Raw genomic sequence first — 25,228 nt, 5'->3', positions numbered from 1 at the left:
TATACACAAACACACACATACTTAAGAAATAAATAATTCTGAATGTCATCTATTTAATTAGTCAATCAGGGATATTTTGATGTCCTTTCTTCTCCTAAATCCGTCAATTAAAAAAACCTGATCAGTATTTAACAACTACTTCAAAATGTTTAAAAGTGAGGAAATGACTATTCTTTCTGCTCTGTTATTAATTATCTTTGTTAAGGGTCTTATGGATTTCTATTCATCATATTGATTTTATAATTCACTTTTTAAAATAATTTTACATACATTATAATTTTTATACTTAAATATCCTAATTTCTCAGAAAATTAGTGAAACGTCTTATTCATATGTATTTCAACATGCATCCAAGGCAAATTTTAGTACTATTTACAATGAAGATATCTGATATAAGGTATCTAAAATAAGGAGCTCTAGGTTTAATCTCCAACTAAATTCTGTGACAATTACACCTAAGAGTGATTTTGAAACATAGTAATCCCCTCAAAGTTTGGATATCCATAGCTCCCAATGGAGGACAGTGACATCTGGTATATTCTCAAAGTCCCCCAATTTAAAGTTCTATTTTTCTAAATTCCAGAGATAATAAAAGGCCTGTCCTGGATTTTCTAGTTCAGAGTTTATTATTCTTTTCACTATTCCACATGGCCTTCCTCAAGAAAGAAAGAAAGAAAGAAAGAAAAAAAAAACCTTTTCATTGTTAATGACACTTGGCTAATGCAATTGTGTTACTTAAACAAAGCAAGTTTTCTTGAGAAAATGAGTCACACTAATTTTACCTGTCCAGCTGAAGCCAAGATGATCAGCAATATAAGCCAGCCTTTCCTCGATCCGTTCCTGCTCATCCTGTTGATCTACAGGTCAAAAACAGAATGGCCAAAGGTTGTCTATGACAGGAGAGCAACCACAGTACTCATCCAAAGAAAGGAAGTCACTTGTCCAAATATTTAATAATAGCACAAATTAGCTATTATATTTCAAATCATTTTAAATTGTGTGTTTGCTTGGTTTCTGGAATGGAATGGGGAATCAATTTAATTATAAATCATGAAAACCAACTGCTTCCATATCTCTTTAATCAAGACTAGTCACTGGACATATAAGTTGCTGATTTCTAGCAATCTTAGGATTTTCTTTTTAAATTATCTGAGAGAATACTGCCCACCAGAAGACAATCATCTTGTTCATCAAAAACCGGAAAAATCATAAATGGGATGCAGAAGTGGAGTAACTGGTTAGGATCTCCTGTTATTGCCTGTGGCAGCATAGATCACTTCCAGGTCATGTCTAAAAAGAAATCACATCCAAGATTCATAAGAGACATAGATCATGGGTTAATCAGGCCATCCTGGGATTTTTTTCAGTCTGGCCAGAAACATTTTCCTTGGTCCTGGTGACCTTGGAAGAAGGGAGGATAAAGGCATATGTATTTGTGTCTATTGTGTCAATAGGTATAGATGTCTTTTGTGTGAAATTTCAGTCTACTTACTACTAAGTAAGCTTATATATTACTCCCACAAACTATAATTTTCCCATTGGTTTTTAACCCCCATTAATTGATAGGCAGCATTTTAGGCATCATGACAACTTACGACACAAATTTAAGAATAATAGTCTTTATTGTAGAGATATTGGAAGACCAGAGGCTACTTCTCAAAGCCATCTATGGTTTCCTTTTTTATAATTCAAAGGGTCATCATCCTCTCCCGGTCACTTACATCATGCAAAGTTTGAGTTTTTGTTGTCTGCTGCACCTAATCGGAGTACATTCTCCATTCACCTAACACTAAAACAAAAAGCATGGGGTTTTTTGGCCTTATAGTTGTTTGCTTCAAGTGTTTACCAGTGGTATCTGAGATCCAACCTTCTGAATCAAAAACAGATCCACAACAATTGGTATTTTGGGATAATGTGAAATCTTCTTGGGCAAATGGCTTCCTAATGATTACAAATTTATTGAGTACAAATTATTTTAAAATACTTAAAGGTAAGAAGGAAAAGCAATGAATCCTTACCATATGAAACAAAGCCCAACATATTCATGTGCAAAAGCAAAAGTGCTTAATTTGAGGCTAAGCCTGGGACTCCAGAACAACAAAACTCAAAGCTTGCATGGCCTGACGTGCAGCGGCTCGAGAAAGGCAAGATCACCATTGCCTGTTTATCATGTTTATGTCTTCCGTAAGCATTCTCATTACTCAATCTTGAGATTGTTTTCTTAGACAAGAGTACACAGAGAAAGCACGAAACACAAAGGCCTTAAACAAACACAGTAACCACTACAGAAAGCTTAAAGAAAATGAGACACAGATCACCAAATAAAAGATATACAAAAAAACGATATCAAATTTATGACATGCGTAGCACAGGGAATCCCAGTGGCTGGCAAATACCTTCAGCATGGTCATGGCCATTTTCATCAGGGATGCGTTCAATCAGAGTCTCAATGGACTCATCCCAAATAGGCCTTGTGTCAAAGATGTCCTCAGGAATTGAATGCTCGGTCTCAACAGGTGGCAGATTTTCAATTACTGAAACTTCCAGGGCACTACTACTTTCATCATCTGAAACTAAGTCTTGCTCCCTTTCTGACTGTGTAAGTCTATCCACTAACTTGGAAGCCTCATCACTAATCTCCTCAAAGAATTCTATGGAGTTCCTGTAAAGGTCAAAGAAATGCTCCTTACTTTCTTTTGTAGGGCTCACAGCGCCTTTGCAGGAAGATGTGGTGCTTTTGCTCTTAACTGGCAATCGGGATGTAAATATCTTTGGTCTGGTGGCCCCCTCTTCTGATTCTAACTCCAGCTCCTCTGTCCTCTCTCTGCTCTCTGTTTCTGTCTCAGTGTAACTTTTGGTTTTTACTGGACATTTGGTCTTTGAGTCCAAAGCACTGGCATCAGATTCAGATTTGCTTCCACTATCTGGTGTTCTGCTTGTCATGTCCTGACCCTGAGGAGCCACTATTTTCTGGAGAGATGAATCTAGATGTGAAAGCTGCTGCTCTACTCTTTGGACAGGGGCTTTCACGGGGATTTTAGACTTTGGTTTTGTTTCATCCTCTTTACTTTCCTCATCCAGGCTGGGTAAGAAATCTTCAGAAAGGGAACTCTCATACTCCACGGATAGGGGTGCTGGGGTTGATGTGGGTATAGTCCTTACAGGAATTTTGGATTTGCTTTCAGTAGAAGGCACATTCTCCATGGGTGCAGTAGGGATTTCAATTACTGATTTCTGTTCCTCTGGGGAAGAATCAGGAGAATCATCCTCCCGATCTGAATACACAGACCTGGTAACTGCGGAAAAATCTAACTGAATGTGTACAACTGATTCAGGGGGGTCAGGGCAAGATGGATCTTTCACACTAGATTTAGGAGGCGTATCACCCATTTGTGTGGTGGGGAGGTCCTCAGCACCTTCAGAAAGAGCCTCTTTTGGTGATGTTTCAATGGAGGTTGAGTTCCCCATGTGGGTGTTAAGTTGAGCATCTGAAGCAGGTATTTCCTCTGCTTCCTCACTCAGGTCATCTGGAATTAAGTATGCTTCCTCACTCACTGTTTCTTTTGATTCTGAGAGAGCTAGTGACTCAGCTGATGTCTCCCGTTGTGGGGGCTCAGCCCCAGGACTCCCTTCTTTCATGTCTTCAGAGAGAGTCTCTTCCCTGGATTCTTGCCCAATTTGGAAAAAGTGAAAACTTTCATCGGCATAGGACCTTTTGGTCATATCGATGGCACCACTTCGGGTCATCTCAAACAATTTTCCTTCCTGAAAGAGAAATGGGTTTTGCTCACTGGTTGGGGTCCCCTCTTCAGTTGGGGTCCTTGCCGGAGTGGTGTCAGGGGTGGTACCCTGTGATTGTCTGTCTACCATCAAACCAAATATCTTTTGTTCTTCCTCTTTCACTCGAGCTTCAAAGGCTTCATCATCCTCACGGATTTCACTCCAGGAATCCGAATCCACATCAGTTTTTGTGATGATGACTTTGCTGATTTGGTCACTAACAACTGCTGATGTATTCGGTACAGAAGGCTCTAAAGATGAAGGGGCTTGATCTGATTGCTTTTCCCATGAGGTGCTTTCTTGTTTGGATTCTTTTTCCATGTTTTGGTCCTCAAAATTAGATTCTTGGCTTGAAACAGTTCTATTGGAGGAGCTGGTTACCACCACGTCTTCAATAGAGGATGTGATGGTAACAGAACACACTTCCGAAGAGTGAAAACTTGTGTGTCCTGCATCCGTTTGGGTTTTGCTTTCTTCACTGGAGAAAAAAGATTGGGAAGGAACATTTTCATAAGGGCTTATTATTTGAGGATCATAGATTTCATCAGTCTCAGCCGGGTCAGACACTGGAACATCCATGTACAATTTATCTGTTTGAGTAGTAATTGGTGAGTCTTGAGTGGCATAGTCCTTCGGTAAGCTCTCAAAAGCCTGGTTGGTTTTGGTGTCTTCCCTTTTTGTAGCAGAAGAGAGAGGGGATATGTCTTCATCTAATTCTTGTCCTTCAGAGGCTGGACAGTGAGGCAAGGAGGACAAAGATGAAGAGCTTTCACTGGGGCAATCTACCTGTAGAGATTCCACTCGAGAAACATCAAGCTCTTCTCCTTTGGTGTCTTTTTCATCAGTGTCTTGCAGAGGTACTGATTCCTCATGGATAGCTAGCTGCTCGTTGGCATCTTCCCTGGGGGAGCTGTAGAGACCTGAAGGTATAGGAGTGACTGAGCTGCTGGGACTTTCGGTCCCACACCTATGGCCTTCACAGACTTCTGGTTGCTCAGCATCTCCGTTCAGATCATCATAAGACATATCTGGGCCGTTAGTAGAAACGGTAGGACTCTCTTCAGGTACATGGGATTCACGATCTTTTTCTTCTGATTTACCTGACTCTTCTTGACTATCTTCATTCATTTTGAAAGTGTATTGTTTGGAAACGATGGGTTGAAATTGTACTTCTTCAGGACTAGAATTGGAGTCTACGCTGGATGGAAGTGGGGAAGGAGGCTGCACCCGAATAACTGGCTCTGGTAAGAGGTCTGCATCAGCACCTTTTTTCAGCTGTGCCAACTCAGGTTCACTCTCGGAGGAGGAAGAAGCCTTTCTGCTCTCCGATGTTACTACCACAGGGACATCGCTTTCATCCTCGACACTCTCCATCTGTTTCGGTTCATCCACATCTGCTGAACAGTCAGCATCTGGGTCAGAGGATGAAGAAGATTCTTCTTGCTTGGGTTCTTTCTTGTAGTCCCTTTTCTGCTTTGCTTCTTGTTCAAGTTCGTCAAACATTTTGATTTTGGTTACCATTTTAAACATTTCCTCTTCAGGTGTGAATCTCCTTTTCTCCCCATTTTCCAAGTCATCCTCCTCTGCACATTCATGAATTACAGCTGGTTTGGGTGTGCTTGCATCTGTGGCTTTGGGTGTGACCTCATAGCTAATTTCTTCTGAGCTGGGGGTGTCAGGAGAAAGGGGGCTCTTCCCTGAGCTCTCTACCAGTGACGTCTGCTCAACACTGTCGTCCTCGGCACTGCCGTCCGGGTCTCGGAGCAGCCGGGACCGCACAGAGGCCATTTCTGTAAAGAGTTCTGTTTTGGCTATGGCTGCAGGAAGAGGGAAGTGACTTGGGAGAACTCCAGCCTTCATCTTTGGTTCCACAGGGCTGCTTTCAAGAGAGTCACGGCAAGGGGATTCTTTCAGAGGACTTGGCTCCAGAGAATCCGGCGTTTTGTGTGAGGAGTTATCCTCCAGCACAGGGCTGGCTTCCAGGGAGTCTCTGTGGCTCACTGCAAAGGATTCATCAGCACCAGGGCTGAGGACCTCACTATCTCGGCTAGGGAGTGCAAGTTCTAACCCCTGGGGACTTCTAGCAACTCCCTGGGGCTTTGATTCAGTTCCTGTGCCCGTCTTTACACAAGCTTCGGGCCGTGGAGAAGCCTTTGTCTCATCTGAGGGCTCAGTGGTTGTGGATTTCTGAGCTTCAGTATCAGTGTGGGTTTTGTGGGCTGAACCAACTTTTGTAAGTTGACCCTCATCAGAGAATGCTTCCGCAGTCAATCCTTTGGGTGTTTCTTTTGCTAGTAACACACTACAGCTGCCAAGGGAATCATCTTCTTGCTCGGGGCATGTATCTTTGGAAGGGTCTAGGGTGGCCTCCTTCAGCAAACACTCAGCTGAGGACTCCGTGCCTTCAGTGACTATGGCACCTTGCTCTTCAGAACCATCAGTGATGTCTTTGATTGAGGGATGGTCTTTTTCTGAAGGAACTGCTGTTGGTGTTTCTGACTTGGTCGTTCCGCTTATTTCCCCAATTTGCTCCTCACTTTTCTTCGGTGAGAAAGAAAGGCTTTCTGGGCTCGTCTCAGGGGTCTCTGCGAGGCCCTCATGCTTATAGCTTTCTTCGGAACTAATCTGAGGGGTCCCTTCCATCAGGCTGCCACATGGAGAACCTGCCACCCCTTCAGGCTTGAGGCTCTCAGAACTGCCATCCAAAGCACCACTTTGTAAAGACAGAGCCGGGAGAAATTCATCTTTCATGTAATCTAGTGGAAATGTTGTGTTGAAAGGACTAGTAAGTACTTGATCTAAGTGAAGCTGTACTTCTTCTGTCTTTTCACTCATTCGGAATTGTTGGTATTTGTCATTGTCTTCCAATTCTTGCTTAATGACGTCAGAAAAGTCAGTGGAGGTTTTCCTGTCTGGGCTGATCTGGAGATCCATGTCTCCCTGTTCATCAGTCAGCTTTTCTTTGGGAACTTCACTCTCTTTATGGCTTTCTTCTTCTGGTGCTGACTGAACGGGTTCAGGTGTTTTGTGGCTAAGAGCTTTCGCCTTCTCTATAACTAGATCTTCTCTCTTAAACCCTACGGAGGAAGCACGGACTGCTCTTTTGGATTCGGAAACTCCTGTTACCACAAATCTCTGGCCTCGTTTGATCGTCTGACTCTCGGTTTTCTGTGTTTCTCTGTGGTTTAGCATCTGCCCCTTTTCTTTTTCTACCCGAGCTTTGCCTTTTTCTTGTGGCTGCTTTTGTTTTGCTGACTTGTGCTCAAAGAGTCCAGTCTTATGTTTAGATGGGTCCTGACCTGACTGGAAAGCTTTCATCAACTCCCGGACAGACATTGTCTCCTCAATTCTTTCTGTTTTTGAGGTGGGGGATACAGGTGGTAGCTTTTCTGTTTTCCCAGAAGGCGACACAGGCAGGTGCTTCTCAGTTTTCCCAGAGGTTGATCCAGGTGGATGCTTTTCCATTCGTCCAGCTGGTGACACAGGCAAGCGTTTTTCTGTTCTCCCAGGTGATGCTGGTGCATGTTTCTCCGTTCTCCCAGAGGGCGATACAGGTGGGCGTTTGTCCATTTTACCTGAAGGTGAAATAGGTGGGTGTCTTTCTGTTTTTGTAGATGACACAGGGGAGTGCCTTTCCGTTTTTGTCGAGGGTGACACAGGTGAGTGTTTCTCGGTTTTACTTGATGACACAGGGGAATGCCTTTCCGTTTTTGCAGAGGGGGACACAGGTGAGTGCTTCTCAGCTTTACTTGATGGTGATACCAGAGGATGCCTCTCAGTTTTTGTAGAGGAGGAAAGAGAAGAGTGTCTTTCTGTTTTAGAGGAGGGTGATGCCAGTACATGCCTCTCTGACTTCTGAGAGGGTGATGCAGCTGGATGTGTCCTGTGGGTTACCTTTTTTGGCACATCTTCCTTACCTTTGACTCTGACTGGCAACTTGCTTCGACCTTTTTGTTCATCTTCCACTCGTTTCTGAAGGGCCTTTACTTTGTCCTTTATGGAACCAATGGGAGTTTCTTCTATCAAAGGTGAAGTGGCCTTTACAGTGGGAAGGGGCTCGGGGGCTAAACCTGCATCTTCATCTAATGACTCTTCTGAACTACATTTTTTAAGTTCACTTTTTTCTGCACTACCTTGTACACTTTCCTCTTTTTGTTTTTGTTTTTCTTTTAATTTCCTTCTCACTGGCTTCTTTATTCCCAGGCTCGGTTTGTGCTGTTTCTGTGCACTTTGTGTCTCATCTGGGGTTGCATCTTTCCCTTCATTTTCAGAGCTCCTGCCAGTAGCCAGAGCCTCACGTTTCTCCCCTGCTATCTCTTGAACTGTCTGCAGTGACCTTTCATGAGGAGACACATAGGAATTTAGATCCTCAGTAAGGTAGTTCACTAGCCCAGTTGAGTCTTTCTCTACTTTGACGTTGTGTTCTTTATCTATTCTAACTTCTACACATGGGTATTCAGTGATTTCTAAAGGTGCTTTTAGCTTAGCCTCCTCTATTTCCTCATCACTGACAATCACCCATTCCTCTTCCTCTAATTCTCTCTCCGACTGAGACCTTCGCACACTGCCTTCATCTCTCGCGCAGGTTCCACTTCTCAGGATTTCATTCACTTTCTCTAAGTCCTCTTTAACTCTTTCAACAATTTCAAAAGGCTCTCCTGGCTCTTCCTCAGCAGCCTTCACCAGCTCCTTCACCTTGATAGAACCTGCCCTATCAGATACATCTGTGGTCAAGATGGCGGTCATTTTGATCAAATCTTGTTTCATCTCAGAAACTTCAGAGAGCAAGTCCGGACTGGCTAGGACAGGAACTTCATTAACCAGGTGACTTTTCAGGACAGATGTTTCTGTAGATTCTGTCTCATCATCTTTGATGTGAATGAAAAACATTGAAAGTAAAATGGAAATCAAAAAATATATTGGCAAATGTAATCAGGACTGAAACGACACAGTGTCTTTTCCTGTTGTGGCGGGAGGGACAACAGAATGGGCTGGGAATGGTGGATCCACAAGGTCTCAGGATACAAAAGCAAAGCAAGGCTAACGGAAAAAAAAAAACCAAACCAAAACAAAACCAAAAACTGAAAAGGAAAAATGAGCAGGAAATAACTTGCTTAATTTTCTCACTTGTAGCACATCCACACATACAACAAAGCTATAACAAATAGCCATGACACACACACACACACACCATCACAGATCAAAACAAAGAACGAACGCAGTGAAATTACACAGAAGTATCTCAAGATTGTTCAGATGTTACAGATCAATGTTGAAAAAAAAATATAAACATGGGGAAAGAAAAGGAAAAAAGCATTAGAAATTGCAGAAAGTTGATTTCCTCTAGGAGAAAGCCAGTAGTAGCAAATTCAGAATGCCTTCTAATGAAGTATATATGTTTTTTAATCATATAAAAATCCGGAAATCAGTATGTTTTGGTCTGCCAATATACAGTGACTATATAAAAGATGTCTGAATCAGCTGCAAACCGGCATTTCATCTAAGGGAAATTCACACCTAACAACGAAACAAATGGTCTTGTGCTAAGAGGCATGGTCCTTTCCTTGGAGCAACCTCCTGGTTTAGACACATAAAGGACAGACCAAGGAGGGAAATAAAGGAAAGGAAAGAAAAAAAAGAACAAAACAACGACTGTGATTAAACTTATAGGTGAGTCCAAAGTTAAAATGTAATGCATGGCAATCCAAATCAGAGACAGTCACACGAGACACACGCACAGTTTATGTAAGCCAAGTTATTTCCATGCAAAGCAAAGGTGGAAAGAAACTGGTGGGAGCGGTGGCTTTGCTGAAATGCACGGGCAGGAGGATGGTTAAGAAATTAGAACAAATATGGAAAACATTACTGTGGTGAAGCATATTTATTTTCTACAAGCCTGTACATAGGTGCTGAATGTAGTAGTATATTCGAGGGACAGGTAGTGGGGACCTGCACCCATTCAAAGCAAAAAGGAAAAGTCGGTCAAACTCTTTTAGGATTTGCTCTTGAAAAGACTTAGGAAAGAGTTCCTTCACTAGAGCCCTTCTTTAGAGGTTATTTTATACCTAGATGAAGATTATTTAAGGATTGTCTTTAAACTAAGGATTGTCTTTAAACCAGAATTTAAACTAAAAAAAAAAAAAACAAAACAACAACAACAAAAAAACAACCCAAACATGTATCTATGTTTAAACTTTAAAAAATATTCACAACACTTAGGAGTCATTTAGAAGAATTTGTGGCATTATAGCTATATAGTAGCTTTTTCCTCCTTTTTTTAAGATTTTATTTATCTGAGAGAGAGAGAGCATGAGAGAGGGGTGAGGGACAGAGGGAGAAGCAGACTCCCCACTGGGCAGGGAGCCCAATGCGGGGCTCGATTCTGGGACTCTGGGATCATGACCTGAGCCGAAGGTAGGTGCTTAACTGACTGAGCCACCCAGGCACCCCCTCCTTTTTCTTTTTTAAACAACTGAGCCAGGGGGATGTATTAAACTTGAATTTCTACTAGCTAGTATTCAAGAAACAAAGGAAAGGGCCTTTTAAATAAACATAGTAGTTCCGAAGAAGAAAGTGGGATAATAAAATAAAACCTCTTTTTAAAAAAAGGAATTAAGGCAATGATAATGTCACTTTAACAAATAAGTGTCTTCTCTTGAGAGAATTGGTATTTATTGAGGAGATATACTCTGTGACTATGCATATATAAAGATATCTTAAAATAATTTATATCAATGCAAATTTGTTCAAGTACAAACCAAATGAAAACATCCAGAATTTCAAATAATCTAGTCCTGAATGATGATTTAACATAAGAGCAAAGAAACTCTCAATTAAAAGCATTCTAGGGGCACCTGGGTGGCTCAGTCCGTAAGTGGCCGCCTTCTGCTCGGGTCATGATCCTGGAGTCCTGGGATAGAGCCCTGCCTTGTGCTCCCTGCTCAGTGGGGAGTCTGCTTCTCCCTCTGCCCTTCACCCCCTGCTCCTGCTCTCCAAATAAATAAATCAAATCTTTAAAAAAAAATCCCAATAAGTTAGTAATTTACATTATACTGTCTTAAAAAAAAAAAAAAAAAAAAGCCCCAGATCATTGCATAGGGCCAGATGACCATATTAAACATGGTTCTAAGTTTTCTCCTTTTGGGAATAGCAACCTGAAATACAGTGAATCAAAATGAATTTTTAAATGAATAAACAATAAAAATTAGTATTTTTTTCCTCAACTATTTGGGGGCATAGAAGCAAGAAAGAAACGTGAAAAATTCAACTTCTTCCACACAAGAAACCAGAGTCACCAGAAACAGGCCCCAAAACTAAAATATTAATGTATTGTTACAAACCCAAAATGAGTCCTAAGATAACTCTCTTAAGGTCTGTAAAAACCAGTTCTCTCTGTACTAAATTATATTTAGGATTTGCATCATTATTTAAAATTAGCCCTATCATGGCACAATGTTGTGATTAGTAATTTCATCCAGGAGGTTTTGATTTTTGCATTCCTGGTTCTTTTTTTTTTTTTTTCCCAGAAAGTTTCACAAAAGTCCGTTAGGCCTCAGCCCTAAAGAAGTCCGTTATACTTCACCACAGTAAGAGGTGCTGGGTGGTGGGGGTGGGGGGAGGGTTAGCTTTAGCTGAGAACTATTAAGACAGTATCACTTTTGCAGGTGTAGCCTACAAAAATAATGAGCTCTCTCCCGAAGTCAGTGTTGCTTGATATAAAAGTGATACTGTCATGTCAGTGCTTAAAAAAAAAATGAGATGACAATGTTATGCTAACAAATGGACAAAAATGGTAGGGTGGGTTTCTAAACAAGCATAACAGCAATAGCAGGGTTAACAGGGGTATCAAAAGAAAGTGAATGCTTAGATGAATAATCATTGCATTTTACTGCTAATTAGCTCCACAAATTAGGTATTTTTGTAATTTAACTGGCCAAGCTGCTTTTCTAAATATACATTAATGATTAATAAGGACAATATAAAAATATAATTATTATAGTGGTTAGTAATGGCAACTAGCTGCATTTTAATTCATGCTTCTCTTTATTGTAGCCAGCTTTCAAACAAACTCAATTTTATTTAAAATCTTACTTTTTTCTGATGTCATATCGATCTGAAAGAAAACATACATAAATTGAATGGTTACAAACTGCGTCTGCTTTCACAGCCCCTGATGTGCAAATAAGCTCCTATTCATAATCACACCCATGGGGAGATAACATAAGCTAGAGGAAGGTCAAAGTACTTTGCTACAGTTCTTCCTGAGAGTCTCCTTGATTCTTATCCCAACTTTGGGGAAAAAACAAACCTCCTTTCTAGACTTCATAGGTGGAAAGCACTTTTTAATGTTATTTCTAGCAAGATATGATCCAGGGTGCGTTTGATGTTAGAAATACATATGTATTAGGGAAAAGGCCAGGAAAAGAGTGAAGTGGGGGTTAAACAGTGTCAATTTAGTTGAGACAAAGAAGGAAAGAACAAGCAGCATGCCAGGGTAATACATTCTACAGAAGTAGCAGTTTCATTGTCATTAATGACAAGCCAAAATTCTAAATCCTGAAAAGAATACAAACTGGATCTATTGCCCTGCAAAGCTCCTGAAAATATTCAATAGAACAATCACAAACCTAATGCAAGAAACTCATTTAAATATAGCAAAAAATGGTTTTATAGTTGCACTGCGCTTCTAAGAAGGTGTGTAGGTACCATTTTGAACAGGTTTGGTGAGGGGGTCACCACGTGCACGAAGGAAACTGAGTATGTGAGACAAAGAGTGGCTATACAATCAAGGGGAAGGTTGACATCTGTCCTGCCATAATTACTGGGCATATGGTTCTATATGGCAGGACAATGAGGCTATCACCTCCCCTCTTGTCCTGCTCCGCGGCCAGGGTAGGAGTAAAAAGTGAATTCAGGGCAATTCTCTGCACTAAAAAGGCCTTGCATTTTAAGCTGGTGGGTACAAGGGTATTTACTATATTTTTCTTTATGTTTTTGTATTCCCAAATCCATCAAGTAACATTAAAAATATAACACTAGTATATTTGAAAATCTTTATGTGCAACTAATAACAACTGCATTTGTCTACCTTATAAGCAGGAACCAATATGTAAATAGGGAAGTAGAAGGAATTTCCTTTCATTTCTAGGATGATGTTTGGGCATTCAAATCTTTATAAGGGAAACAAACACAGATGTGCCTGAACTATCAAAGAAGTCTTATTCAAAAGGTTCTTTATTCAAGGCAACCTCTTGAAGACTGGCTTTCTTCATCTATGATAGCACAGACCTCACAGGGCAATTGTGAGGATCAGTGTTGATGAGGTACGTGGAGCACTTAATAAAGAATCTACCTTATAAGAAGTGCTCATTATTAGTAGAGTTCTGCATTATAATATTATAGTCTACTGGTTGAACTATACACTTCTTAAAGTTTTTAGTCTTAGTGCTTCTCAAACTTTTTGGTTTCAAGACTCCTTTACACTCCTAAAAATTATTGAAGACCTTGAAGAACTTCTGTTTATGTTTGATATATACAAGTAAATATCTGTCTTACACATTAAGACTGAGAAATTCCTAGAACCCAAGTATACACAAGCACCCATTCCAGAGTCAGACTGATGATGTCATCATATGTAATGTAGCCTCTGGAAAACTCCTCTACAGCTTGTGGAGATACAGGAGGCAAAAGACAAATAATGTCTCAGTTATAGTAAAAACAAAAAAAGTTTTGAGCTCCAAGCATCTCCAGACCAACCTTTGAGAACTGAAATAATGGCTTGGCCTTCAGTAGTCAGTAGAGAAACCTTTATTATTGCACAGAGACAGGGTAACAATTTATAGAGAAAGCTTTACTATCCTTTGAATTTAGTCCATGAGATGAGAAAACAGAGGCTCAGAGAGGTTAAGTAAAACTGTGACCCTTCAGTTACTAACAACCGCATAACCCTTCTAAGAACACAGGTTAACTATGTGCTCTTATTAGTGGTTATAGCAAATACAGACATCAATAAGCGACAATGCCATACAATTACCTCTTCTTCCTGTTCTTGATCTGACTCTGATTCCTTGCCGCCCCAAGATGCCATGCAAGATGGAAAAAAGAGAGCAGGAAGAGTAGAGAGTCTTTAGAAGAAAAGATCAAATACACTGCCAACAAACATCAACAGGCAAGCATACCATCAGCGTACTCTGGTTTTCTTCCTACTAACAGTTTATAGAAGACAGGCACAAAAATTTAAAAGGATTGATTTAAATGTGAAAGTCTGTAGATTCAAGAGGCAAAAGAACCAAAATTATAAGTATACTAATTTATTAGACAAAAGAACTAAAATTACAAATATACTCATTTCAGATCCTAGAGGTTACTAGCAGCCTTAAAGTTGGATATTTAATGGATTTGATGCATATGTCTAGAGAAATGGGGATGATATATCCCAGTCATTACAGATACTAGCTGAAAATGTTAAAGACCACAAATAAGCTTATGGTAAAAATATTTTGAATACACAGGCAATATTTAGGAGTTCTATTATAATAAAGAGCTACTAAATTCTAAAGTTTATGTGAAGTGTATATAATGTTTGGCATTGTTTTCCTTTTTATTTTGAGTTACTAACTGGAAAGCTGTCCTGGACCATCATGGCATTAATGATATGTCTCAACTTAGAAATATAGTGTAATAATAAAGTAAATGCTTTATTTTACAGCACACTGAAAGTTCACTGAAATCAGAGACAAAGCTCATTCATCTTTATACGTCACTCAGTTGGACTGCCCACAGCAGTATATATTTTGTTGTGCTTCTTATTTGGCATTCTGCTTCGGTGACTCACAAATCTACAAACCCCAAAGTACATTTTCCATCACTGGAGTGAAATTAGATTATGCTCATTTGGGTGGATATACTTATTGCTGTATTCCAATTACTGGAATAACACATATGTTTTCATATACAGATAATATTTCACTTTTATCATATAATGAGAATTTGCAACGTTAAACATGAAGCTTTTCTCTCTGTGTCTGATCTCTATTTAGAAGAATAATTGGTTAAGAAAAATATACCACAGCAGGTAAAAAGAAGTGTCGAAAATGCTTTGTTTTGTGGAGTCAAGATTTAGGGTTTTAAATATATTTCTACATCTCCTCCAAGTCTTACCTGCCATTACTCATCCCCCTCCCCAACCTCTAGTACACACACTGACAGCTCTGCAGCCCCCTACAGACCGCCATGGGGGGTGGGGGGAAACTTTCCACTGAAAAGATATTGGTTAAAATTTTTTTAAGTAATAAAAATTAAGTTATCCCCAACATTTAATTCATTCAGTTGTCTTCAACTTGATCAGAGTAAGCCAGGAATTCTGTAATGGTGAGCAGTCTGAATAGAAAGTAATACCTGGTAAGGAGACTTTGGGTCAGGAATTGATGAAGTGTTCCTTTTCAACAATGTTTCAAATCTACCCCTTGTCACATGGGAGTATTTTTTATACTAATCATGCTAAAATCATTGAAAAACTAGTTTGATACCCCCAAAACATTATAGGTTATAAGATGAATAGGAATTTATTTTAGCAATAAGATAAAATCTCATGAGGTTGCTCTGAATTTAATAATAAATAATCCACCTGTGAATTGGCAGTGAACAGAAGCTAATGAACTCATAATACTTTGCTGGGGCCAAATGGACTAGTATCACCCCAGAAGGGCAATAAAAACAACAGTGAAGACAAAGCCAATTTATTTTTAAAAATGAGTCCAAAAAGTTAAATCTTAAATTCAAATTTTCTTTCCTGTCCAATATGTATTGATAGAAAAGTTTCCATCAGAGTGAATTTAACGCAAAATAAAGGAGAGCTACCTTTTTTCCTTACTTAAATGGAAAATCATAAGTTTGACAGGGAATCAAAAATGACTGCTATATGTGCTTGCATTCAGTGCTTTTGCTTTTACTTATTTTAAAGGGTTTGAAAATTAAATCCTATAGAGACTGAACCGCACTCCAACAGATTTGACAATACCTTTGTATAAATCGGCAGGGTGATGTTTAAGTTGCAAATAGCTTGATGCACCAGGCCTCTTGTGGATTTTGGCTCTTTCATAAACGATAGTCGCCCGCAAGGTTCCTGAGTCGTGTCACGTACCTTGAACAAGAAAGGCATACGTACTTCACCCACCTATGATGTGTACTATTTATTTTAATTAGATGATACTCAAGAGAATGAGGAAAAAATAAATTCATTTGATAATGCTAAGGATTTAGAGGTGTTCCTTTCTCTGTTTCTATATTCATTTAGAATGACTTTTTAAAAATCATTCAGCTTTTAAAAAATCGTGGTAAAAGACACGTACCATAAAATTTACCATTTCCATTTTTACGCTTACCATTTTTAAGTGTCCAATTTAGCGGCATTAAGCACATGCACAAACTTGTGCATTCATCAAATCCCTACTATGCAGAATTTGTCATCATCCCGAACACAAACTCTGTACCCATTAAACAATAGCTCCCCATTCTTCTCTTCCGCCACCCCAGGTCACCTCTATTCTACTTTCTGTGTCTGTAAATTTGCCTCTTCCAGGTACCCTGAATAGATAAGAGTTATACATTGTTTGCTCCTTTTGAGTCTGGGTTATTTTACTTAGCATAATATTTTCAAACTTCAACCACATTGCAACATATAACAGAATTTCATTCTTTAAAAGAACTGTGTTAAAATATACATAACATAGAACTTCTCATTTCCACCATTTTTACATGCACAGTTCAGCAGCAATAAGTACATTCACACTGTTGTACAACCATCACTACCATTCATCTTCGGAACTTCTTCATGTTCACCAACTGAAACTCTGTTTCCATGGAACACGAACTTTCCATTCCTCCTTCACCTCATCTCCTGGCAATCACCGTTCTATTTTCTGACTTTAGGCATTTAACCTCTCTAGGTACCTCTTATAAGTGGAAACAGAGTATTTGTCCTTTTGTGTCTGGCTAATTTCACTTAGCATATGCCTTCCAGGTTCATCCATGTTACAGCATGTATCAAAATGTCATTCCTTATTAAGGCTGAATAATACTCCATTGTACGTATATACCATTTTTTATCCATTCACCTGTCAGTGGATACTTGGGATGTTTCCACCTTTTGGCTACTGTGAATAATGCTCTTATGAACACCGGGATGCAAGTAACTGCTTGAGTCCCCGCTCTCAGTTCTTTTGGGTATATACCTAGAAGTGGAATTGCTGGATCATAGGCTAATCTAGGTTTGAATTTTTGAGGAATCATCATACTGTTTTCCACAATGGCTGCATCCATTTTGTATTCCCACCAGCAATGATCAGGGTCCCAATTTCTCCACATCCTTGCCAACATGTATTAGCTATTTCATTATTTATATACTTATTTTTTAACAGCTGCCACCCTAATGGGTACAAAGTTTCTCATTGTGATTTGAATCTGAATTTCCTTAAGCTGTTGAGCATCTTTTCATATGCTTATTGGCCACCAGTTTGCCTTCTTTGGAGAAATGTCTGAGTCCTTTGCTCATTTCTGTATTTGGTTGTTTGTACAATGACTTTTGCGGGGCGCCTGGGTGGCTCAGTCAATAAGCGTCTGCCTTCCGCTCAGGTTATGATCTCAGGGTCCTGGGATTGAGCCCGGCATCGGGCTCCCTGCTGGGCGGGAAGCCTGCTTCTCCCTCTCCCACTCCCCCTGCTTGTGTTCCCTCTGTCGCTGTGTCTCTCTCTGTCAAATAAATAAAATCTTAAAAAAAAAAGAATGACTTTTGCACATCAACAATATCAAGTATTAGCTTAATTATACAGCCATTTGTGTTAAATGGACCCATTACCCTCAGCAGTTACAATTTAATGTGGTGATCTCTAAGAACCTATCTTCAATCAGATAAAACAATCAAACCAGAAATGGCACAACAAAGGACTCAGAGATCTTGGGAAAGCTTAACAGACTTCAAAAAACTTGAGAGGTTTACTGACATACGCTTGGAAAGTCATAAGGGATTAAAATGAGTCATTGCTGACAAACTGGGAATTAGTAGTCTGAAGACCGTGTAGTGAAAACTATTGGAGACCAGCTTCTATCTTGTGAGGATTGAGCATTAGGACTTCTAGATTAGTGAAATACACTGTGAGAAGCAAGAAAAAAAAATGAGTGGCTGGAGAAATAGAGCACAGAATTATTACTTCCTTTTCATTTCATGAATCTCGCCATCACACATTTTTGTCCCTTTTTAGAACTGGAATCTAGAATGAAATGTATATATACCGCTGCCAAATTCCTAAGTTGAATTAATATTCTTAAACAGAGACAACAAATACACAGTGTACTGAAGTATCTCCAGAAATGTTTGTTGGATGAATTTATGAAAATATACGCAGTTCACAGCTCTATCTGGGATAATCTCTTACTAGATTAAGTGAGATCCTGGGTCCCTTGAGAGCTTTTATTACAAAAAGTCGTCACTTAGAACTCTTTTGGTCTCCACATTAATGAAATTCATAAATTTTTAAAATGTAAGCATAAATATTTAGAAGAAATGATAGTAAAAAAAGAGAGACTTGTAAAATTTGGGAAAAAAAGTAACCAGTTTTTCTAATTAATGAACTGGCTATTTGTCCTAATTCTCAGCCTTAATCATAGTCTATAAGTTATAAAATGAAGGTTGAATTTGAACTTCAAAAATAAAAACAGTTTTATAGGACTTTAAAATTTCACAGACATGGTTTTAAAAAATTACTGTAATGACTGAAAAGCAAAATTGTCTCCTACTAAAGGAAGTCAAATCCTTACTTGATCTTAAGTAAAATGCATTACAAAAGCCCATGTCTTATTACCTTGACAAAGAGAGGAAGTCGGTTTTCTTTGAAGGCAAAAAAACTGAAGATATGATGTTGGCCACTCTTGGTTAATGGCACCAGGTTGCCAAAACAATCAACATAGATGGGTTTTCCTTCTAGTACCTGGTAAAAACAGAGAAAAATAACACAGAATATAATAGCTATAATTATTACTTGTTATTTACATAAAAAGTGGTGGTACTACTTGGAACATCAAAATTCTTAAAATATACATACATAATCTTTACATTGCTGATGAACATTTTGTCTTATCTGTGACAAAGCATGCGCTAATACTCCCTCTTCTTACTGGTACGAGAATCTTCAAATGCATGGTGGCATTTAATGTTAATGTTTTCATTTCTAACACTGTTTCATGTTACCCTCCCCCCCCAAAAAAAACCCAGTATCTCTTTAAGTCCTAAATTTAAATTTTTGATTGGGTAATTTTTGGCATCGTAATGAGTCAGGTTACTTGACTTTAATATCCAAAGGCCCACAGATAGAAAATTCTGAAATAAGAATAAATAATGCAGAAAAGCCCTGGATATGGTACATTCACATTTACACAAAGGATATACTTCCCAACTATTTCCTTTAGTATTAAAAATAATAAAAACAACAAGGAAAGATAAAGATACCTAAACTATTACAGTCACTTACATTCTTTACCAATAACTCATAATTTTTCCCAAGATAATTTTAAGAGAGTCCTTTTACCACCTCACATACACTGAGACTATCCCTATATCCAAACTGGCAAAAACGGCAGACTTTGGACCTTGACCTACTAACTGATCAAAATGTGGACTGTTCTTTTTCTTTTTTAATGGCTCTACTTATTAAATACTATTTTAAATATAATCTACTAGTAAGGGTATAAACAACAGGTTAACATAAATTATTTTTGTAAATAATAGTACCTCTACATCCCTGCTTCTGGCCACCTCAGCAAAGTTTTCTTGTTGTTCTAGGGTCTTATCCACTTTATCATCAGTCATGCAGAAACATCTCAACCTGGCTTCAATGGGGTCGTGTGATTTGGCAAACACAACAAATTTGGCCATATATGGTACACAGATAATTTCTCTATACACTTGTGATGCAAAGGTAACAGATTCCTGGATTTGTCGACAATCTATCAGCCAGAACCTACAAAATGGAATAAGATCAGTTATCTGAAATTTAAAGTATACCAGTTGAATTAAAAAACAACAGTCCCTTCACTATGGTCAAAATAGTCATTAAATGTTTCTTAGAAAAAGGGAGAGAAGGAGATGAGAGAAACTAAAGGAAAGAGGAAGAAAGTGAAAGGAGGAAAGATAAAAGGATAGATGGGAAGGGAGAAGGGAATGTGGGGAAAAGAGAAAGATTAGGTGTTTAAGATCAACTATCAAATGCTGTATTTGTAATTTTCTTCCTTGGGGACTCTTCTGAGTATTGAGTCTTCTGAACTATATCTAAGTGCTTTAGAATCTTCTAGCATGTAAGCTCAGTATTGGGTATTATGACAAGTATCTCACTGAATGAGAGTTTCTATTTTCCTTGATTCCCTCTCCTCTTTGTTTCATTTCCTGAAACTCTTTTCAATAAAATCTACTCAGGTTTTCTTTTTTTTTTTTTTTAGATTTTATTTATTTATTCATGAGAGACAGAGAGAGAGAGGCAGAGGGAGAAGCAGGCTCCCAAGGAGCAGAGAGCCCGATCCCAGGACCCTGGGATCATGACCTGAGCCGAAGGCAGTCTCTTAACCAACTGAGCCACCCAGGCGCCCTCTACTCAGGTTTTCTTCATCATTCTTTTCCAACAACCTCTCTAGTCACCAAGGGGAAATAATACCATTTTTAAAAAATTGCTTTTGCTCCAGAACTTCTAAATATTGCTGAATATATCCCTAGAAGAAATCATTGGATTTGTGACCAATTTATGAGTTCTAGCCTCAGCTGGGTCTGTGACATTGCCTGGTAACTTTTTCCTCAAATATCATGGTATTCAGTATAGTAACTTTGCTAAACCTTTATGACACTCCTTGAGCTCCCTCCTCACCTGAGGCCTTAAGATAACTTCACTGAGAAAGTAGAGGCCACCATGGACATTTTTTCAATTTGCTATGTATACATTTTCAAAGGTTGGTTCACATCCTCTGGCTCTGAAACCTTTCCCCAACAATGATCACCCACCCTCCTTCTCTTGACTCATTTCCCATAATCTTTCAACATTCCTGAGATTGCCCTACTGTCTTAGCCTCTCTTTTCTTTAAGTTCTTGATCCATCTCACTTTTTTTATTGGCTTTTAGTAAAATATATGCAAAGTTTACTATTTTAACCATTTTTAAGTGTAAAATTTATTGGTATTAAGTACACTTACAATACCGACTTCTCGGTCTATCCCACGAGGCTTTCCATAAACAATGCACAATCTTGCATTACTTCTGCATTACAGACTAAATGGATCACTGTTGCTCTCCCCCAGTACCCTTCTGCATTCTATCTTGGCATCTTGGCTCATGTTACCTCTTTCTTCCACTTTTATTCTGCCTATAAGTTTCCTACATGTCTCTTAAGTCACCTCTTCTCAAACATCTTCTCTATTCCGATGCAAATACCCTCCGCTGAATTCTTTAATACCTCTGGGGGTACCTCTCATGCAAAACTTGCCATGTCTTGCATTAGAGTGTAGATGCCTAAGTGGCAGATCGCAGTGGCTCACAGAGCCCGAGACTCAGTAGCTGAGCCTGAGCGGCTGAAAGGACAAACACATGCCACACCACACCCAGGTACTGCCCCGTACCATTAGTGACTTATTCATGAATTTCTACTTTTTCTTTTCCCCTTGAATATAAACTTAAGTTTTAACCACTCTCGACTTTAGTTTTCTCATCTGTAAAATGGCCACAATACCTCCTGTTCTATTTAAGTCACACAGTTGTTGTAGTAATCAAATTAAATGGGACATGCTTAGCAATCCATTAATCCCAGTGCAAATGGGAACTAATGGTAATCAACTGAGTTAGTGTGTGCATGACATAAAACTAGATAGCTTCAGCTTTTAGCAGATGTGTGATATGTAATTGGGTAATAGATGGGTAATATGCACATGTGTTAGAATGCATAAGAGTCATGGAAACCTTGAAACCATTTAAGCAAGTCATGGTGGGCTTTGTGTTTTTATTACTCTGTTGGAAAAAGTAGTTCAGGCTATTTTTTGACAGCAGGAAATTTATCTTTCCTAAGACCTTTGGGACTGGAAAAATCAGTGATGGCTACTAAAACCAGAGTCAGGGTCACAATCCCTTCTTTTTCTTAGATTTTAATCTGACTGGTTGTCCTTTATTGTCTCATCACTATTACATTTGTTAGCAAGTCCAGTTTAAAATATGAAAGTAAATGCAGATGTGTAAAAGCAAACCAAAAAGATTCACTTTTAAAGAACATAAGAAACAAAACAAAAGACAATGGGGAGGGGCAATATCATAGTGGGCTTTTCTGGGCTGCATAACCATACCTGGCAGACACATTGGTTGTAAAGGAAACACATTCATTGACAAATGTTAATGGCGTAGTTCCTGTAATATCTTCCCATTGTGCAGGAGTGGTTCCACCTGAAATAATATGATTGTTTAAAAAAATCAGGCAAAACTCCAGGCTCTGAATTGTAAAATAAAGTCTTTGTGGTTCTGGCTGTGTTCACCCATATCATCCCATCCACCCCTCAGAATGACATATTGGAAACAACATGTCTAAAAACGACATGCTAAAAAATGACACACTGAAAACAAACAGCAGACACTACCTTTCAAGGAACTTAATTTAAAGGGAGGTTCTTTGAATAACTGCCTCAAATTACCTACTAAGTGTTCTAGTCTCTGACTTTCTTTTTTTTATGTTTCAAGTCTTTATTTAAATTCTAGATAGTTAACATATACTGTAGTATTAGTTGCAGGTGTAGAATTTAGTGATTCATCACTTACATACAACACCCAGTGCTCATCACAAGTGCCCTCCTTAATACCCATCACGCACCTAGCCCATCTCCCACCCACCTCCCCTCCAGCAACCCTCAGTTTGTTCTCTATTGTTAAGATCTCACTGATACTCTGAAGCTTTTATTGTAATTGCTAGGCTTTGAAGATCATTTTAAATTTAAAATGATGATGATTTTAAAAGCTACTTCGATCAACCAAGGAGCTGAATACTTTGTTAAAATAACAAAAATCCAAATAATCTTTTGTTCCTGAACTTCATATTTTCTGGAAATATTTTTTTTTTAAAGATTTTATTTATTTATTTGAGACAGAGAGAATGAGAGACAGAGAGCATGAGAGGGAGGAGGGTCAGAGGGAGAAGCAGACTCCCTGCCGAGCAGGGAGCCCGATGCGGGACTCGATCCTGGGACTCCAGGATCATGACCTGAGCTGAAGGCAGTCGCTTAACCAACTGAGCCACCCAGGTGCCCCTGGAAATATTTTTAAGAAATAAAATTTCCTCTCAATTTGCAGTTCAAGGTTGGCAAAAAAAAAATGCTTGGAAAATATTAAGAGCTCAGTAATACCGCAAGGTGAGTGAATGAGTACTGAAGGATGGCCTCTGCACAGAAAGATCACCATGGAGGCTGATATTGACTTTCATTCTCCTGGGAAATTACGTTGGCATAGATAAGGATAAAACAGTCTTAAAGCATTGTAGGGGAATATATGTTTGAGATGAGGAAAAATTGTGACTCTAAAATTCCTTAAAGAAGGAAATGAGTTATCAAAGAAAGTTCACGGAAACTTATTCTAGCAAGCCTCTAAAATAGGAATTCTTAGCAGAACCATATAACAGAGCAAAACACAAAAATCTAAAACTCTGGTTAACATGTTTTTTTTTTAAATTAACAAATAAATTTAAGGAATTGTTAAGTGCAAACCTATCAGAAGATCTATGGCTGGAATAACTAGATTAGATGGCGTCTAGGCCCAGGTGGTATCTTCATTTGATCATCTATAAGGGCAGGTGTGCCACAGACATTTTTCAGTCTTCCTTCTTTCACTCCCATGCCATTATGTTGCACATTATAAAATGTTAATCATATACCCATGGAAAAAAAGTATGGGAATGACACCCAGGAATGCTGGTAACAATCAGAAATGGATAATTGGGAAAGCGATCATAAGTGAAGTGTAAGATTTCCTTTCATACTCATTGTAGTCTGTGTATTTTAAATTTTTGTCATAATATTAAATTTATGGGGAAAGGTGTCAATGGTCTGCTATCATAAGTACAGAAAAAAACACTAATAAGAAGGGAGAATTATAGAACAAAATAAGGGTGAACATTCCTTTCAATATGGAGGAGAAAGGAAAAAAAATTCTAACAATACCTAAACAACCAGGGATGGTGATTATTCCTATTGACAGCAGTATATTTACTGAATGCCAACAACACGTAGTTATTGTGAAATAGGGAAATTATTAGTGCAATGATGTAGTCCTAACACAGGTTATTTGTGCAGATTTTTTCCTCTCACCATTTGTGGTGGTATGATTGAGCAGAAAAAACCAACGTTCTGAGAATGTCTTTCTGGAGTATGGTAGTTGTCTGAAAGCTATTACAACTTCTAATTGAAAAGACCAAAATTCAGTTAATCATTAAAAACCTTTACTTTGTTTTTCCAAAGTTAGTTCAACAGATCAATGATAAAGACAAACCAATTCCTAGACAGATGTTTGAACTACTGGGTATAATTATTCAAGATGCTATTTATTTTTCATGTAAGACTTCATAAAGTCTTCAATGAAGGCTTGAGACTTCATAAAGTCTTCAATGAAGGCTTGAAACTTGGGTTTTGAGGCATGTAAAATTGGGTTTGAATTCCAACTCTGCCAAGTATTTATGGTATGATTTCAGGCAAGTTATAGAACTTCGCTCAGCCTTGGCTTCCTTTTCAGTAAATAGGGTTAACACTTCCTCATAGGACCACTATAAAGACAGAAATGATAATACATATAAAGGGTCTAATAGTTTGGTATACAAGCTGTATTTGATAAATATTAATTTCCTTTCACTTGCCTAGTTAAGTAGGATGCTTTTCCTGAATTAATGCATATAACCTCACAGGTATCTGATGACGAAGGTAATTTAATATTTACAATGATCTGTTTCTCCTTTCAGAACTTTCTACTAACATAGTCATATGGGACTCACCTGTTATGCTGCATAGTAATCTCAAGGTTGGTGCATCTCCCCCAAAACCATTCAACATGACATCACTTGAAGCTTTAGGGACAGGAATGGTCATGGTAATCGGTTTGTGGAATTTTCTTCTTCTAGGTTCCAAAGTGACTATAGGGCTGAAGGTAGCTTTGTTGCCTAGAATCTTCTTAACCAGCTCATTGTGCATAGGTTGAGCCTTTTCAAGAAAAAAAATAGTAACATAAACAATATATCTATATTTACGTCAAATTTCTTACTCAATGCATTGCTTTTTAGCTCATAAATCAGTTTGGTGACTTCAAATATGGCAATTGTAAGTTCAGTACTAAGCCCTCATATAAAACTTTAGGAGACCTACAATCTCTAAGGGCAGAACTTACTCACTTGGGGAT

At 38.6% G+C, this 25,228-nt stretch overlaps 1 protein-coding gene across 8 annotated transcripts in view; it reads right to left on the bottom strand.

Annotated features, from left to right (window-relative positions):
* Positions 1-25,228, bottom strand: part of ANK2 (ankyrin 2) — a 322,635-nt gene that overhangs the window by 19,649 nt on the left and 277,758 nt on the right. For 6 of the 8 annotated variants that reach the window (XM_035030300.1, XM_035030302.1, XM_035030305.1 and 3 more), the window contains 8 exons: positions 24,828-25,032; positions 22,147-22,243; positions 19,565-19,793; positions 18,639-18,764; positions 15,800-15,922; positions 13,814-13,846; positions 11,872-11,893; positions 783-857 (listed from right to left, as the gene is read on the bottom strand). In XM_035030300.1, coding sequence (XP_034886191.1) covers positions 783-857; positions 11,872-11,893; positions 13,814-13,846; positions 15,800-15,922; positions 18,639-18,764; positions 19,565-19,793; positions 22,147-22,243; positions 24,828-25,032 — 910 coding nt within the window. Of the gene's footprint in view, positions 1-782; positions 858-2,396; positions 8,649-11,871; positions 11,894-13,813; positions 13,847-15,799; positions 15,923-18,638; positions 18,765-19,564; positions 19,794-22,146; positions 22,244-24,827; positions 25,033-25,228 lie in introns of all 8 variants that reach the window. The other 2 variants (XM_035030308.1, XM_035030301.1) reach the window with 2 other exon arrangements.

This window comes from Mirounga leonina, unplaced genomic scaffold, assembly GCF_011800145.1.
Source record: "Mirounga leonina isolate KUSES-001 unplaced genomic scaffold, KU_Mleo_1.0 Mir_357, whole genome shotgun sequence".
Lineage (NCBI taxonomy): Eukaryota > Metazoa > Chordata > Mammalia > Carnivora > Phocidae > Mirounga > Mirounga leonina.
Note: the sequence above shows the minus strand (reverse complement) of the source record. Positions and strands in the feature narration are given on the sequence as shown.